The 13,929-nt window shown below is 42.0% G+C and overlaps 1 protein-coding gene across 5 annotated transcripts in view; it reads right to left on the bottom strand.

Moving 5' to 3' along the window:
• bcas3 (BCAS3 microtubule associated cell migration factor) overlaps nucleotides 1-13,929 on the bottom strand; it is a 312,938-nt gene that overhangs the window by 206,788 nt on the left and 92,221 nt on the right. For all 5 annotated transcript variants that reach the window (XM_080289123.1, XM_080289122.1, XM_080289124.1 and 2 more), the window contains 4 exons: nucleotides 10,043-10,167; nucleotides 9,775-9,940; nucleotides 9,594-9,691; nucleotides 1,200-1,300 (listed from right to left, as the gene is read on the bottom strand). In XM_080289123.1, coding sequence (XP_080145249.1) covers nucleotides 1,200-1,300; nucleotides 9,594-9,691; nucleotides 9,775-9,940; nucleotides 10,043-10,167 — 490 coding nt within the window. The remainder of the gene's footprint in view (nucleotides 1-1,199; nucleotides 1,301-9,593; nucleotides 9,692-9,774; nucleotides 9,941-10,042; nucleotides 10,168-13,929) is intronic.

The following is a 13,929-nucleotide window of genomic DNA, read 5'->3' as shown; positions in this document are numbered from 1 at the left end:
AAACCTTGCAAAAACTGAACATTTCCCAAAGTCTTGGGGGTCATAAAGATGTTTCTGGCAAACGTGAGGGAGGCTTTTTTGGTCAGCAGTGGTTTTCCATGGGAACTCCTGTGGATGTCATTTTTGCACAGCCCCTTTCTTACTGCTGAATCATGACGTTTGACCTTAACTGAGGAAAGCGAGGCCTGCAGTTCTTTAGATGCTTTTTTTGGTAATTTTGTGATCTCTTCGAGTAAGCTGGGTAGATCAGCAACCCCTGGGAAGGTTAACGCTGGTCACAATTTTCTCAATTTGTGGAGAAATGACTGACAGTCTTGTTCACTGTAGTTCTAAAGTCTTAGAATAGTTTTTGTAACCTTTACTAGACTAAGAGATTTGAGTGAGTTTCTTATCTGTTCTTGGGCGTCTTTAGCTCATGGCATGGTGTGTTGCATTTGAGCTTTTAGCCTGGTTCACTATGTTCGGTGTGCCAGGAAATCAAACTCAGCTTTTTTCAAAAAATTTGGTTAATCATAGTAAATTTATTAGGGTAGGGGATTACTTTTTCACACAAGGCCAGGTAGGTTTGGATAGGAAAATAATTTCATGATCTATATGTTAACAAAAACCCTTTTTGTAAACAATAAACGAAGGAAACAACTTCAGACGACTGTATAATTATAGCAAAGAGACAGTGCAAAAGAGTTGCTAACCCCACTAGTTTATGCATTTGCAACAAAATTTCTATTAACCTGATGAATGTCAAGTTATTATCTTCCTTTGAACTTTTTTAATCTCTCTAACTATTCAGATTTGACTGATGCTCCAGTGTTTACTCGCTGATATCAGTGAGTAAACACTGGAGCATCAGGTGGAGGTTCAGTGGATAGATAAAACCTTTCCTGCTTAAGCTAAAAACAAGCCTATGCCATATTATGGCACAAGAGTCCCACTGTGAGCTGTCTTCTTTTAAATTACACACAGTTACTTGACCCACAGATTACACTAAAAAGTGCAAACTTATTTTTTGTAATCCAGGATCAAGTTCAGGAGCAGGTCTAACTTTAATATGATGTTTGCAATGAAGAGTCATTAACTGATTTATCAGCGCTCTGAATTGGTATTTGTTCATTGTATTTTTAATTTAGAAGAAATAAAATCAAAATATGAAACATTTTCTTCTTAAGTCACCGTCATGTCATGTCAAACAGAAGCTTTACCTGAGAGAGCCACTCCTCATCCTCCTGGCCACTGTGGTCTGATGCCAGACTGTCGGATGACTCGTGACGTGTGATTGGGCCGGGGCTTCCTGGGGGTACAGCTGGGGAAAAAAGAATACACAAGAATGATATACTTGAAAGCTGACGATAGCCAACGCCTAGTACCGTCACAGTTCTCAAGCCAAAAGATTAAGTGTAAAAGTCAAGTTCCATCCCTCTAAATACATTTACAGCTATTGGAAAAGGATATCAGAAAGGCAAAGCAGGGCAATGAATCTCATATTACTAATTAGAATTTACACAAATTAGCATGTAAAACTAATTAGACCTTAAAAGCGGTTTACCAAAGTGTGTTATTACAGCCTAAATGTGTGATTAGGCCTTTGTGTATGAGCATATACATTGTATACCATACACATGGGCTGAGTGACGTTAGTTTAAGCTAAGATACAATAAATTTACAGTTAATGACTCGCTGGATGAAAGCTAGTGTTTTGGGACAACATCAAAAATCTCAATCCCATGTTCTCATGTGTATGTCGGTGCATGCAAGCGTTAGTAAAAAAGCAAGAGTACAGTGAATATCTGTGTGTTACAGAGAGACTCAGGGACAGATGGCGCTCCAGAAGGCTTGAGTAAGCAGGGATGGAGAGAACGAGCCCTGATGCGCAGAATCAGTCTTTCTCCGTCTCCCACCCCAGGGATGGAGTTTCTTTAACACAAGCATGGCTAATACACTCGTCAAGTCAACATCTGGAGCACAGGAGGCACTTCTAACTATATCCCCATACACGCTCCAGGTGTTCGGACATCCTCGATGGAGGCAGTTTGGTCTTTGACGCCTGTTTAGCAAAATGCCACATCATCCCTCACCCACACCTCACCCCAACACACTCACACAGAACTATGCCGTCACATGTTTCTTAAACTTGGTTCTGAAACAAAAACCCAAACTGATCTGATGACTGAGTGTCATCTGCAACTCCAAATCATATCAGTACAACTAAAAGGAGAAATGAGTAAAAGTGGCATAACAAATTCAACACACTGAAGGCTTCCTGTGGTCTTGAAAAAATAAGAGTGTTTGCCTCTTAACAAGTGGCCAAACAGAAATATGAGACTTTTTAATACCAAAAGCTTCTCCTTATTTCCTATTTGACAAACAGAGGCTACTTTTTCCAGGACAGCTTGAACTATTCTGGTGCTCTGAAATATTTATTCCCCTTTTGTCAACTGACAGAATTATGTCCTTATATCTATAAGCATATTAGATTTAACTGACTTAAGTGGATACAATCATTAGACAGTGAATCAACATTTTCTGAGTAATAATAATAATTAAAAAAGCAACTATGTAACTGTGATTTTATTAACTGGTTCTTTGTGTTATGGTGGTGCTAGTAAGATACTCCATGCAACTGTACAGTGTGATTTAAAGGAAAGCTTTGACTCAATTTTTATTAAATACAAAACATCTCTCCAAGCAACTGCCGTAGGTCACTATTGCACGTCATGGATACAGTGTCTATTTTCTCTTCCGCACTGTAGCTAAGACAAGCTCAGGCTGGTGTTTGTAGCAGGAGAGTTCAGATCTCAGTTTTGTGTCTAGTCAATAAAAAGCAACAGAGATGAGCTGAAATGTGCTAAAGGTCCTTACAGGGGAAGAAAGTGTGATATATATGATATGTTGTGCATCATGCATGCCTGCGTGTTACCCACAAAAATACAGACAAGTACCATTGTCATTTTTTAACAATGTAACCATTTCTTCGTATTTATAAAACAAGATTAATAGCATCACAGTGGCCTGGCATATGTACATATGTACTAAACAGTGTGAGGAATTTTGGGTATGCAACCTAAGCATGCATACTCAAAAAAACAGCACATAGCTTGGCAGTGATGACACTTTTTATTGTTTTTAATAGTTGATTTCACTTCTTTGTATGTTATAACTTTAGTCTTCTGCCATTGGTTGAAGGACCCAAAATGGCCCAAGCAAGAGCAGCCCACAGACAGGCTGCTGCACATACTTTTCACTCTACCCTCTGGTGATTGTAAATGACTACAACATGTAAAATGACGGTCTGCAAAGCCAATAAAAGCAAAAAACACCTGCATGTTGAGTACTTGTGAATACATCAAATATGTTTTTGTTGCTTTGCTTCTTATTTGGGAGAAGCGACCCTTTCATGACCTACAGATGTCCTGGAGAGGAAAAGTGTGTAAGGCTTACAGTAAGAGGGAGAAACAGGGAGAGAAGGTTTCTCATGTCCTTTTAATGGAAGAGAGCTGAACAAAGCCTGCATTGTGTTACTTATTAAACAAAATCACAACTCCCCTATTTCCTCCCGGTGCATTCGCTCTCCGACTTGGCTGTCCCTCACTCTCTTGTTCTCCTTCACTCTCTCTCTCCCTGCTCTCTGACCCTTGGGGCCAATAGCTGTTCCCTAATTAATTATTGATGTTCTAAAGCAGTTGTTGGACTGGCTGGATCGGGTTTCCAGTGGGTGGGTGTGGGGGTTTTCAATGGTCAGTGTCGCAGCCAGGCTCCATTATGGAGAGCTAGTGGTCATCCCCATGGGTCAGGCAAAGACACAACCCTTTTGCACGTGTTTGTTAGTGTGTATGTCAGGAGCCAGACTGACACTAGCAGTTACTGTAGTATCTACTCATCATAGCATCTAGCTAGCCAACCACTCGGCCTTCTGCTGCTTCTATAGTGGTCATTAGTGGCTTTTAAGAGACAGAATGTCAATGCAATTTCACAGAGAGCAAATTTTTTAAGTGCAAACGTATCACATTGCACTCAAGAAAGGAGTCTCATTGTATAGTTAGATCCACAGCGAATATGTTCTGTTGTTGATGGATTTAAAGACACATCAGCAAATGAGCAAGTGGCACGGTGCCATCACCCCACAACCATCACAGCAATGGAAAAGGACGGGTCAGTGGGAAATTTAGGAAAATGTACTATATGTTCTCGGACTCCCGGTATGGATTCTTTGACTTTTTTCTTTTTTAATTTATTGAGCCTTCATCAAGCAAACCTTTCCTTTCCATACAATCTTTGAAGTCAAGTCTGTAAAACCCTTTCCTGTTACAAAACTGCAATAATCTTATCTGTATGTGATGGACAAAAAAGAAAGTACCGACTACGTCCTCATAAGTATACATTAGACCCAACAAACAGCAAACTGCTAGCTATGCTAATGGTCTGCTGGACATTTCATAAACAAATCTCGTCTTAATGGATGAAGAGCTGAGAGAAAACAAACCTATAACTACTAATTCTTTGTGAAATATTAAACAAAATTAATATTTCTTGTAAAAGTGTATGATATTAAAATTGAGTTGCTGGCACATGATTGAGAAAACATCAAAAGCCTCACTTTACCAAGGAGAGTGATATATATTTAAAATTGAACTATAGTGTCTGAAGCATCTATATTTGTTAACCAAAGGAAGCACCTTGATCATTAATCAGCAGACTGAGTCAGTAAGGTGAACTGTCACCTGCAATTTATAATTACGGCTCTTTTATTTACTTTGGTGCTTTTGCTAATATATACACAAATAAAGGGACTCCCACTCCACCCGTAATCATCTACCACACAACCACCAACAAGGAACAGAGTTGTCTGTGTCACAGTCTTTATTGACTGCGAAGAGAGAGGCGCTTTGCTGTGCTGAAGGCCAGTAGCCAATGGCCTGTTAGTCAGAGCAGTGAAGCAGAGAGTCAGAACAAGAACAAAGGCTGCCTAGGTATTGATGTAGCCTGACCTCCTGGGGACTAGGGGCCAGGGGCCAGACAGGCTGATCTCCAGGGAAAGATAAGGGGCTAACAATCTGATAGATCTGGAAAGCTGGCCGCACGGTGGACACAGGACCTTGTCTCGAACGCTTACTCTGTTCTAATTTTTGTGGATGATTTTTTGTCTTTTTATATTTTTTTTCTCCCGCCTTTGTAGTCCACCCTAAATTTTTTTGTAGCCAGACACTTCACTCACTATGCTTCTTCTTCTAACTTCTCCACCTGTCTTTCTTCTCACTTTCCTCTTCTGAGTACTGCTCTGGCAGATAGGTGCTGGCATACTGACAGAGTGGGATAGCTTAGTCATTATGTATCATTCAGTGCGCAATTGACTGACAGTTCCTTCATTCATCCAGCGCTACACTTACTGCATCCTTTCTCTGCCTCCCTTTGATTACTGACCCAGTCATGGCGCCACGGTTTCTCTTTACCAAATGCCTGATGCTCCAGAGCCTTCACTCTGGCCCCTCTCTCGAAGCAATTAGATCTATTGACGAGGCAACTGTGGCTGGCCTGTCATGGGCCTCAAAGTCCCAAAAGAACTGCCAAACCAGCCAGTCAGTCAGTCTCCACAATTAGCACATTATATGACAGGTAGGGAGGGGAGGGCGTGGCCAAAAAGCATAGCCTCAATTTCTGTCACCAGGCTCAAAGGAGCCAGCCAGAAATCTAGGTGGTAAATTATTCACCGGTTTGTTTGCACCAGAGCAGCTTTGCGGTGAGGGAGGGAGGTGTTGGAAAACATTTTGTGCACAGCTAGATAAATATCAGCCTCCCGCTAACGCCACAAAAAAATACAAAAAACTGGATGTAGTTAATGAGGCTGCAAACACTTCGCATTCCTTCCTTCAGTTATTCTGTTACCCCTCTCCGACACCTTAGACCAAAAGCAAAGGAAAAAGGGCCTATTCCCACACTCACCCAAATGAGCACTTTTTGGGAAACAGAGATTCTATGTTTCCACTTCGCTGCGAGAGGATTCCCCAAACACCAACAACAAGTCTGCTTTTATTAAGCCAGATCGTGCTACAGAATCTCATCTGTTGTGAGTATACTGTGCCTCTCTCTCTGCCTTATCTCTGTGAGCAGTGCTGTGCGTTGTTATATCTTCTACTTGGCTGAGTGCTGCCAGTAGCTGCTATAGATGGACAGGTAGAGATAGTGACCATGAAGTGGCGCCACCGCTGCCTTTTATCATCCCGTCCTGGAGGCTCCGGTCTGGCCTGACCCTGGCCCTTCCTCTCCCCTTTCTATTCCTTTCCCTGTATATTGCATTTTTAATCAGGCTGGGTCATCCAATACAGAGCCACGAGACTGGAGACCATGGCCTGTCAGTCAAGTGCTGCCACCTTTTTTCCTTGCACCACCTTTCTAGAAACATGGTCTGTCTGTAGGACAATTAGCTAAAAGGGACATTTATGGAGACGTCTTGCCCTCCCTTTCTTTAGATCTTTTACTGCCCCCGTTTCTCAGTCAGCTATTTTCTCCCTCGTGATGCATGTTATCAGCAATGTAAAGTACACCTATATAACACAAGAGCCATGTGCGTTTTCAGTTTCCTATGTCTCGATATTTATGCTCAGCAAGAGGCTGGACCGGCAGCTTACGGCCGTGCTGCAATTCATCCCGAGGTCAAATCGAGCCCTTCTCCTGGATCACTTCTTTGCCGTGCTGCCAAGCCCTGGAGGAAACGGCAAAGGAGACGGGCTGGCAAAAGGAGCGCATGCTGAGAAATAGGACGTTGAGAGTCGCTGCCCGGGTGCAAAGCGCAGAAATGGAAGATGGCACTCCGAGAGCAGCTCAGTCGGTGGTGGTGGTGTATACGACGCTAACCAGAGGGAACATGGCAAGAGCACAAGACGTGGGCAGAGTGCTGAACAATTATGTTTATAGTGTCTTGACCTCGCATGACTTCACACTTGGTTGGTTATAGGAATAAAGAGCCACAACCGTGTTATCTGGCTATTGTTAATTGGATGTAAATGTTAATGCAATGAATCTCTCTCATTATGCAGCCAGTTCCGCTGCCCATGCTGGCAGAGAGTGGTGGAATAAACTGACGCCCGAGCCCATCACTCCGACGCGCTCTCATTGCTCTGACACTAGGAGAGACCATTAGCACTAATTTGAGAAAATATCCTACCAGTTAGACCTGAAGCACTGCAGAAGCCAACAGAGACGAGCAGAGAGATTAGGGTAAACATAGCTACCACTTGCCCCCGAGCACCCGCAAGAGCTAATCATAGATTTTGTATGTTTATAATTATGGAGTGAGCTCAAAACGCCAGCCTGTTCCACGGGGGTGGATTGATTCCGTGTGTGGCCATCCATGTGCACTCTGCGCTTTTGCAAAATGGCCTTTCAGATGGCACCCTAAAGTGCTCACCGCTCTGCACTTGTTATTGAATTAGAGGGAGTTTAGGGTGTCAGCTAATTGGTCTGCGCGCGGCATCTTATAGCATTGCGTTGGCATGTCCTCAAGCACACGTGTAGTGTGGCTGCCTAAGGACAAATTCAAGGTTCCTCACAGAAGAGAAAAACTACAAGGATTTGCGACAGTGCTCAGAGGACATGAAATGGTGGAAATGGCAGAGAGCTCTTTCCCTCCGGTATCTGAATAATAAAATATTATGGGTGATGACCAGAAAGATCCTTTCTCGGCATGTGGTTCCAATAAGGGGCTGATGGTCTGCTTTCAACATAGTCAACATGAAAAACCACTGGGGAACTGTTCGTTTCTTCATATTTATATATGTGTGTGTGCACGATATGTGTGCGCATGTGTATGTGGATTCATATTTGCAAAAAGCTGTCTGTCTGACAGTTAGGGTTAAGGCTGAGGGTTAGGATCTCTCAAATCATTTTGATTGCTTAATTTGAATAATAATAAAAACTAGAGACGTACTGATAGCCAGGGAGTAATCAGCTATTATCCAGCATTCTTGGTCCTTACCAGTGAGTGGCTGGTCAGCCTGACGTGTGTCAGATTATGAGCTCTTCAAACAAAGCTCATCAAAGTGAAGTGTTGGGGAAGCAGCACGACACGTTCATAACAACAAACCTGATGAGACACTCCACCCGCGTGAACACTGACATTTTAAAGAAGCTAAAAGTGACTAAAGCTGCAGTTATCCAGGACTCAGGGCCAACATGAAGGATCGAAGCAGTTCAGAGGAAAATGATGGAGAAAAGGCTCAATGTCCTGATATCTCACGACGGTATAACTGTACTGGAAAATTATTTTATTGCCTGATTTTTGTCATTTATATAAATCTGTTACTTTGTTTGGTAAGGTAGAATATGATAAAGGATATGAGCGTACAGCAACTCATTTTTAGGTATTTATTAGTGACTCTTTCAAGGAGTTTTAAAAATTATTTTATTATGAAAAGAACATTTTTCACTAAAGAAAAGTTGGTTTTTGCTTGTAATGTTGATCAGACGTAGAAAAATATATCAGAAATCAACATAATTGCGAGCAGTACAACATAGGGCTGGGCGATATGACCCAAAATTGATATCTTGATATTTTTTAGCTGGATGGTGATATACGATATATATCTCGATTTATTTTTTTTTAAGCAATATGATAATATTACGTTGAAGCACAGCACGTATCACTCCGCGAGGCTCCGGACTACGGTAGCCGTAATGCTCCGACAATCCATCAAGCGCCGCAGCTCCGTAGCTTACCAAAGTCGAACTAAAACATTTTTTGACAGATTGCTGAGCGCTGTGTACCACATAAAATTGGTTCGCGGTCAGTAAGCACAACCAGAATTCATACATAAGGTGCACTGTCGATTTTTGAGAAAATAAAAGGATTTTAGGTCATGCAGCTCCTGTGGGCTGCATGTCGTTAGCGCGGTTAGCTCGTTAGCGCGGTTAGCTCGCTAACACAACGCCGTCCAGCCCCACGCACGGGGCGATCCGCGGTAACTCGTTAACGGAGATTTGCCGTGTTCATCTTGTCGTTGCCTGCAGGTGAAGCTATGGGGGAGTTGTGTTCAGTGAAGGAGAGGCGAGGCCGAGTAACGCAGCGTAGAGACAAAAGTGGACGAAAGAGAGGCAAACTTGCGGCTCCACAAGTATAATTATACCGTAACATAGACTATATCGATATAAACGATATTGTCACATCTTATATCTCGTATGAAAATATATCGATATTTTAAAAAAACTCGATATATCGCCCAGCCCTAGTACAACACTGATGAAAACTTCTGCATTTTCAGTGACTGCATGTGATATTTGTGTACCAATGTATGCTACTTTCTGTTGCACTCTCTTTGTGGTATCCCCAACAATTCAACTATACTTTACTTTTATTCTGAAAGGGCCACAAGGAAATGTAGAAGCACATTTAGATGATCGTTTTACTCAGTGCTCTTAGCCCTGTGATACCAGTCTCTTGTTTATCAGTACCATGCTAACCTTACATTTAGAGCATGTGTTGGTACAACACCTTGACCTTTTTTACTTCCTGAAAATGCAGACTTCCATTCTATTTGAACACAACTTTATACTGTAAATACACTACAGTGTGTAAACTCAAGGAAAAGTACTTGTTTAACACTTACCAGCCAGGAGATATTGATAGTACTGCACTAGATCTGAGGCCAACACCAAAGGATGATTGGAGTTGAAAGGTGGCTGCAGCTCATTCCACTGTGGAGTCCTGCTCAAAAAGGACAAATCATCCATAAGACTTAGAGACACAGAGAAGCCGTGTCCTGGATCGAGTCTTCATCACAGCTTTACCTGGCTAGAATCCAGCAGGCCCTTGGACAGGTGTTGAGTTCTAACGGTGTATCGTCGCTTATCTTTTGTGACGTGCTTAATGGCCGAGGTTCCAAGACGTGCTCCACCAAGTTACCATAGCAACTGACTACGTACAGCGAGTCCACAACCGACTGCCTGGACTGATCTGTGAGGAGGATGAGCAACAAGGCGAGGACAAGTTATTTGCAATAAGTGCAATAATAGCTATCGTAGAAGAATGCAAAGACAACCTGTCACCACAGTCTACCTTTCTCTCTTTTTATGTTGGGATTAGTGATGAACCAGGAGCGAGGTGACGCGAAGATGGCCGCCACGCAGAACTCTCCTCCGCTGGACTTGCTCGGTGAGATCTGGGGGGGTGGCTTAGATTTGCTTCAGGAGACGGAAAAGAAATTGAGACAAAGTAAATAATATAGTACAATGCAGGGGTCCAAAAAGTGAACCCGGTAGTGCTTCTATAGTTTAACATGTCAAGTCCTTTTGACTGGCTGGTATTGGCACAATGAGACAACTGCTTACTCTGATTTGTCAGTTATTAATTTGTGAATTCCAATAAATCCTTACCCCTCTTTAGTAAATACATCAACTACACATCACTTTCCATTGCTAGAAATGCCGCTGTGTGGAGGAGTAGCACACTTTTTGTCTTGTGCTGCAATAAGGTCAACAGTGCAATAATGTGTCTCAGTGTGGTGCTTATTGAAGCTATGTATCACCTTTAAGACCAATCTTTGTATGAATTATTTTTCCATAAAGCATAACAATCAAATGTAAATGTCAGCATTTTACATTAGACATGGATTGCACAGCAACATCTGTGAACAATTAACACAATATTGTAAAGAGCTTTGCATGCAAGGAACTAAGCAAGGGGAAACTGAAACACCTGCAAATAAAAACATCCACTGTTGCAGCAGAAAATGGGAAAATTAAGCTAGACATAAACATTGATGTAATGTGATATAAAACTGAGCCACCATCTAAGAGAATCTTCTTGTCTGAGAAGGACGGTAAGTAGTAGTACTACAAAGTACTAATAGTAATACTAGAAGTTATTCTTAGGATACATTTAGACCTTATATGGCTAAATGCAATCTTCTCCATTCACAACATTGACATGATTGGTATACTGCCTGTACACTTGCCTTATCTTAATACAAAACCACCTCTTTTTTCTCTTTAAACAACCACAGGACCTGGGCAATTTGTACTCATTCATTCGACCACAAACTCATTTGTATACCAAGCGTGCATGTATCAGCATATATCGAGTATTCTTGAGAAAAAACGTAAGGCCATCTGTCCGATATCTAAAGCTCGACCTAAATCGAGTCAAACACAGTGATCCAAGCACACCGTCTAGTCTACAACAGGATGGCTGAAAAAGAGAAGAATCAAGGATGCTAAAATGCAAAGTCCAAACCTCAACCCAACCGAAATGCTGTGGTGGGACCTTAAGAGAGCTATGCATAAACAAATACCTGCAAACCTCAATGAACTGAAACAACATTGGAAAGGATGGGCCAAAATACCTCAGCTACGATGTGAGAAACGGGTACAGTCATGGAGAAAACAAGTACTCCAAGGTAATGTTGCTAAAGGGGGTTACATACACTGGATGGTGGACTCTAGTTGTTCTTTTACAGGACAATACAGATCCCAGCAAAAACCTTTTTCAGGAGTTTGTCACCAATTTTACTTTAAGTTTGGTAAGAATAAAAAAACGTTGATACTTCTAGTATACTTACAAAGACAATTTCTAGCCTGCTCTTCCATCTGGTTGGGTCCAATAGTCCCATTAATATACCACATTTATATTTAAATTAATAAATACAACTGCTATCACTGAATGGAATTCGAACCTAACAGCAGTGTCCACGTTGCCTTCCCTGGCTCTCTTACTTTGTGTCGGCTACAGGAGAGAATATATTGGGAGTTATTGGATTATTCAGCATGTCAAGAGTGTTTGAGAAGAAGCGGACACAGAAAGGGTTTTCAGCCGCAATTGGACTCCCCATATGGCAACAATCAGAGAACAGTAGCAAGATCTGGTATTATTGTCCAGCCTCATAAGCAACCTGGACAGTAAAATGTGGTCACAGCGGATCAGACGTGAGGTGCGCTTGAAAACCTACAGCGGTGTCACGCGCTCCCAGACGAGTGCTTAACCTTGACCTTTGGAAACCACGCTGGCATGAAAGTGACACTCTTACTTCTATCTACTCTCAATTTTGGAGAAAAGATGCAAATATGTGGGCGCAGAATGGTCATGATTTTTAAAATGTATGTGGCCAGTTTGATTCAACTTACATTCAACTCATGGAAGCATTTTTGTGCAGGTGCTTTTTATTTTTTTGCTTTATGTGGAACAAATATAAAAAGGAATGGATAGTTAGCATAAGCAAAAACAGACCTTATGGATGATTTAAAAAAAGATAGACATTTCCAAGTACAAAATTTGATTAACAACAGGGAAACCTAATGCCACTGATGCAAAGCACCTGATTGAGACCAGGCCTTTCAAGATGTGTCCAGCCAGAGTGTGACATCTAAGAGCAAGCAGGAGTCTCTGCAAGGCTGACAACGGTGCCCCCTGCAGGTAATGAGTATTTAAAATCCACTTTTGTTTTTAAAATTGCATGATTGTGTAGCATGCTTGCTAGGTTCGAGTCGCCATTAGCTTTTAACAACTCAAATGTGCGAGGTAAGGGCAAAAAGCAAACTGGCTAGGTTCCATCTCTAATGCTGAATGTTTGCATGCTTTTGCACACAATCTTTGCCATCTCAATATTGATTTTTGTTAATAAGTTCATTTCTGACTCATTGTGGCGTGGGTGTGGTCTCTGACGCAGTGAGCTCCCGGGACGGCGCAGGGGCGGGGTGAACAGGTGTGCTGGGATCTGAAGGTGATTGTGACTCTTTATATGTTGACAGTGACAGTCGGAGGGGAAGGAGAGCGGACGTGACAGCAGAGAGCGGGAGTGTCTGTGTCCCAGTGCAAAACGAAAACCACAGTTATAAATAAAAGTTCTGCTGTCATCACACTCGTGTCCAGCGTGTGCATAACGGGTCAAACTCATTTAAAGAAACTAACCTCAACCTAATGTCTACATAATAGTTTTAAAAGATTAATTCATATTTATTAAAGAATAGAACAAAAGGCAACAGGGGATATAACGATACCAAATAATGTCTTAATTTTGCACTTTTAAATCGTTCATTTAAACGGAATGAAAACTCAAAATTCCAAACACAAGAAAATAAATACTGCAGGTTTAAGAGTTTCCCTGAATATTGGCGCCCAACCACACACTGTAAAACCTAATGAATGTCACACATGGAGGATCCAGTGGGAATTTGCCCCTCACGTCCTGTGTGTAACATGTAACACTCTATCACTGACCAAATCCCTCCTCTTGTTTCAAACTTGCCCAATACCACAAAAACGTAATGAAAAATACAATGCAATGCCATGAAGACAGTTCACCACAATAATGCTTCCAGTACTAGACGGTGCGTCCACTACTTCAACCGGGTTTCACAGTACTAGCTGTTGAAAGACCTGCTGCTGGTAAAACTCTCTTTCTGTTGCCTCCCCCCTGTCAGCACCTCATAAATTATTCTCTGGATCGAGGGAGATGTCTTTGTTTGGCCAGCCCTGTGTGAAAGAGGGATCAGGAAAAAGGAAATGGTGAAGGTAATCATAAGGACGGCCTCTACAGTGTTGTAGCTTGTATTTACAAGCGCTGGGTCAAAGGGAGAAGGCTGAATAACCAAATATCCACAGTAAACCCGGTCTGTGAAAGGAAGATGCAGGGGTAGATAAAGTCACACTCAGGATATTGCCTTGGCTAACTCCAAGTGGGCCTCGTCTTCTCCTCCCAGCTCTGGCCTGCTTGACCGTCAGTTCAACCAGAAGGTAAAACTGTTAACAAGCAGGTCCAGCGAGTGAATAACCAGCTATAAGGAAGTGCTCAACATCAGTTTTTGTTTGTGTTACATGGGACAGGAAAAGAGGAATTTTGTAGGATTTTTCCACAAGTAAAAATTCTTCCTTGGTAACGAAACGAAAGCCCTGTAACTCGGGAAAAACAAATCCTCGTCACGAGCAGACAGGTGCCTGTTCTAAACTCA

This window comes from Astatotilapia calliptera, chromosome 14 (assembly GCF_964374335.1).
Source record: "Astatotilapia calliptera chromosome 14, fAstCal68.1, whole genome shotgun sequence".
NCBI lineage: Eukaryota > Metazoa > Chordata > Actinopteri > Cichliformes > Cichlidae > Astatotilapia > Astatotilapia calliptera.
Note: the sequence above shows the minus strand (reverse complement) of the source record. Positions and strands in the feature narration are given on the sequence as shown.